This window comes from Sminthopsis crassicaudata, chromosome 6 (assembly GCF_048593235.1).
Source record: "Sminthopsis crassicaudata isolate SCR6 chromosome 6, ASM4859323v1, whole genome shotgun sequence".
Lineage (NCBI taxonomy): Eukaryota > Metazoa > Chordata > Mammalia > Dasyuromorphia > Dasyuridae > Sminthopsis > Sminthopsis crassicaudata.
In genome coordinates this window covers 239,496,202-239,498,351 of record NC_133622.1, presented here as the reverse complement: position 1 = coordinate 239,498,351, position 2,150 = coordinate 239,496,202, and the positions used below count along the sequence as shown (strand labels likewise).

The 2,150-nt window shown below is 51.8% G+C and overlaps 1 protein-coding gene across 1 annotated transcript; it reads left to right on the top strand.

Moving 5' to 3' along the window:
* Positions 1 to 337: 337 nt before the first annotated feature.
* On the top strand, positions 338 to 1,847 carry LOC141545401 (ELL-associated factor 1-like). Its single transcript, XM_074272395.1, has 3 exons — positions 338 to 658; positions 893 to 1,158; positions 1,649 to 1,847. Exons 1-3 carry the CDS (start codon positions 338 to 340, stop codon positions 1,845 to 1,847), a joined length of 786 nt encoding a protein of 261 aa, XP_074128496.1.
* Positions 1,848 to 2,150: the final 303 nt, after the last annotated feature.

Sequence of the window (2,150 nt, the reverse complement as noted above, 5' to 3'; positions counted from 1 at the left end):
TTAAAAGGAGCAAGTTGATTGGTTGAAGGATTTCCCACAAGCCCCTGAATTCTCATCTGCCCATTCTCTGGGAGGATAAAAGAGACAACCTGGGGCCTGGGAAGCAGTCTGGATTTGGGAAGGACTAGAGCTGGAGGAGATTCAGAGCCAGCATTCAGGAAGAAGAAGAAGAGGCTGCTGGAGAAGAAAACCAGGAAACCTGCTCCCAGAGAAGGATTCCAACTGAGGGAGCATCCTAACTTTACACAGCACGCCTATACTGAGAGGCACTGAGGAGGCCGCCCTAGGAGCCACACCGGGCAGTGACTACAGCCAGATTCCGGACAGGGAGAGAGCCATGAAGAGCACCAGGAACCTGCTGGTGGACGGCAAGGAGAACTGCCTGACGTTCGGGGACAGTTTCGAGAAGAGGCCCAAGTCCTACTTCCACAGGATCGGCTATGATTTGAAGCCGGCCTGTGTAGGCCCATCGGGGGAAGGTGAGCTCCAGGTGAGCAAGGGAGACGAGGTCAGGGTCTCCCTGCCTCACTTCCCTGGAGCTGCAGCCCCAAAGACTGTCTTCAAAGGAAACAAAAGACCCTATGAGGCAGACTGTATTCTCCTCATTAATCAGGATACCGGCGAACGTGTGTTGGAAAAAGTCAGCAGTAGCCCTCAGGTCAAGAAGATGAGAACTGAGGGAGGGAGCAAAACCCAGGTAAGAGTGGGAGCGCCCCCTGCACCGGCACCGCCCACTCCCATAGCATCGGGATCCCTGCCTCACTTCCCTGGAGCTGCAGCCCCAAAGACTGTCTTCAAAGGAAACAAAAGACCCTATGAGAGAGACTGTATTCTCCTCATTAATCAGGATACTGGAGAATGTGTGTTGGAAAAAGTCAGCAGCAGCCCTCAGGTCAAGAAGATGAGAACTGAGGGAGGGAGCAAAACCCAGGCAAGAGTGGAACCGCCCCCTGCACCGGCACCGCCCACTCCCATAGCATTCCGAGCCGCAGGGAAGACACCTGTTGGACCAAAAGCCTGTCCTGTGGAAGAAGATCTTCTCGGGGAACTCCAGTTGTTGGACATTAAGAGAGAGCTGAGAGCCTGGATGGAGCAGATGGAGATGTTCACAGACAGCAGCTCCTCAGACTCTGACAGCTCCAGCAGTGAAGAAGAGGAGCCCGCCCCCGGAGGCTCGTCCTCCCAGCATCCTCCTCTGCAGTTCCCTCACAGAATCCCTCTGGGAAACAGCAGCACCAGCCAACTCCCCGACAATAAACGGCTGATGAGCATATTGCAAGAAGATTTACAACTGAGTGACTCCAGCAGCAACAGCAGCTCCTCTGACTCTGACTCTGAGAGCTCCAGTAGTGAAGATGAGGAGCCCGCCACAGCCAGAGCCGTGTCTGTCCTGCATCCTCCTCTCCCTCACAGAATCTCTGTGGGGAACAGCAGCAGCCAGCTCCTCGGGAATAGCAGGACAATGAGCATATTGCAAGAAGATTTACAAGTGAGTGACTCCAGCAGTGAAGAGGAGGAGCCTGCCTCCAGAGACTTGGCCTCCCAGCATCCCCCTCTCCCTCACAGAATCCCTGAGGCAAACAGCAGCAGACAGCTCCCCAGGGAATCACCAGCTGATGAGCATATTGAGAAAAGATGTACAACTCAGTGACTCTGAGAGTTCCAGCACTGAAGACCAGGAGCCTGTCACAACCAGAGCCTCTTCCTCCCAGCGTCCTCCTCTGCAGTTACCTCACAGAAGCCCTATGGAGACCAGAAGCAGCCAGCTCCCAGGGAATGACCAGCTGATGAGCATATTGCTACAAGATTTAAAACTCAGTGACTCTGACAGTGACAGCAATGACTAGCCTTGGAACTTCCTGCATCTGAATTTGTTAGAACATCTGGATAGATGAAGGACACAAGCAGAAACCCACCCCCAAGCAGAGCATTTGGCCCTTAGTGAGCCCTGAGTCTCACTGAACCTGAGCAGCGTGCACTTTTATATATTATAGGCTTACATTTTTACCTCAGAATCTGGGTAGCATGTTAAAATCTGGGTAGTATAAAACAAACAAACAAACAAACAAAAAACAAAAACAAAAACAAACAAACAAAAAAAACAACTTCCCAGATCTATTAGAAGTATAAGACAAAGTAAAAATAGAAAC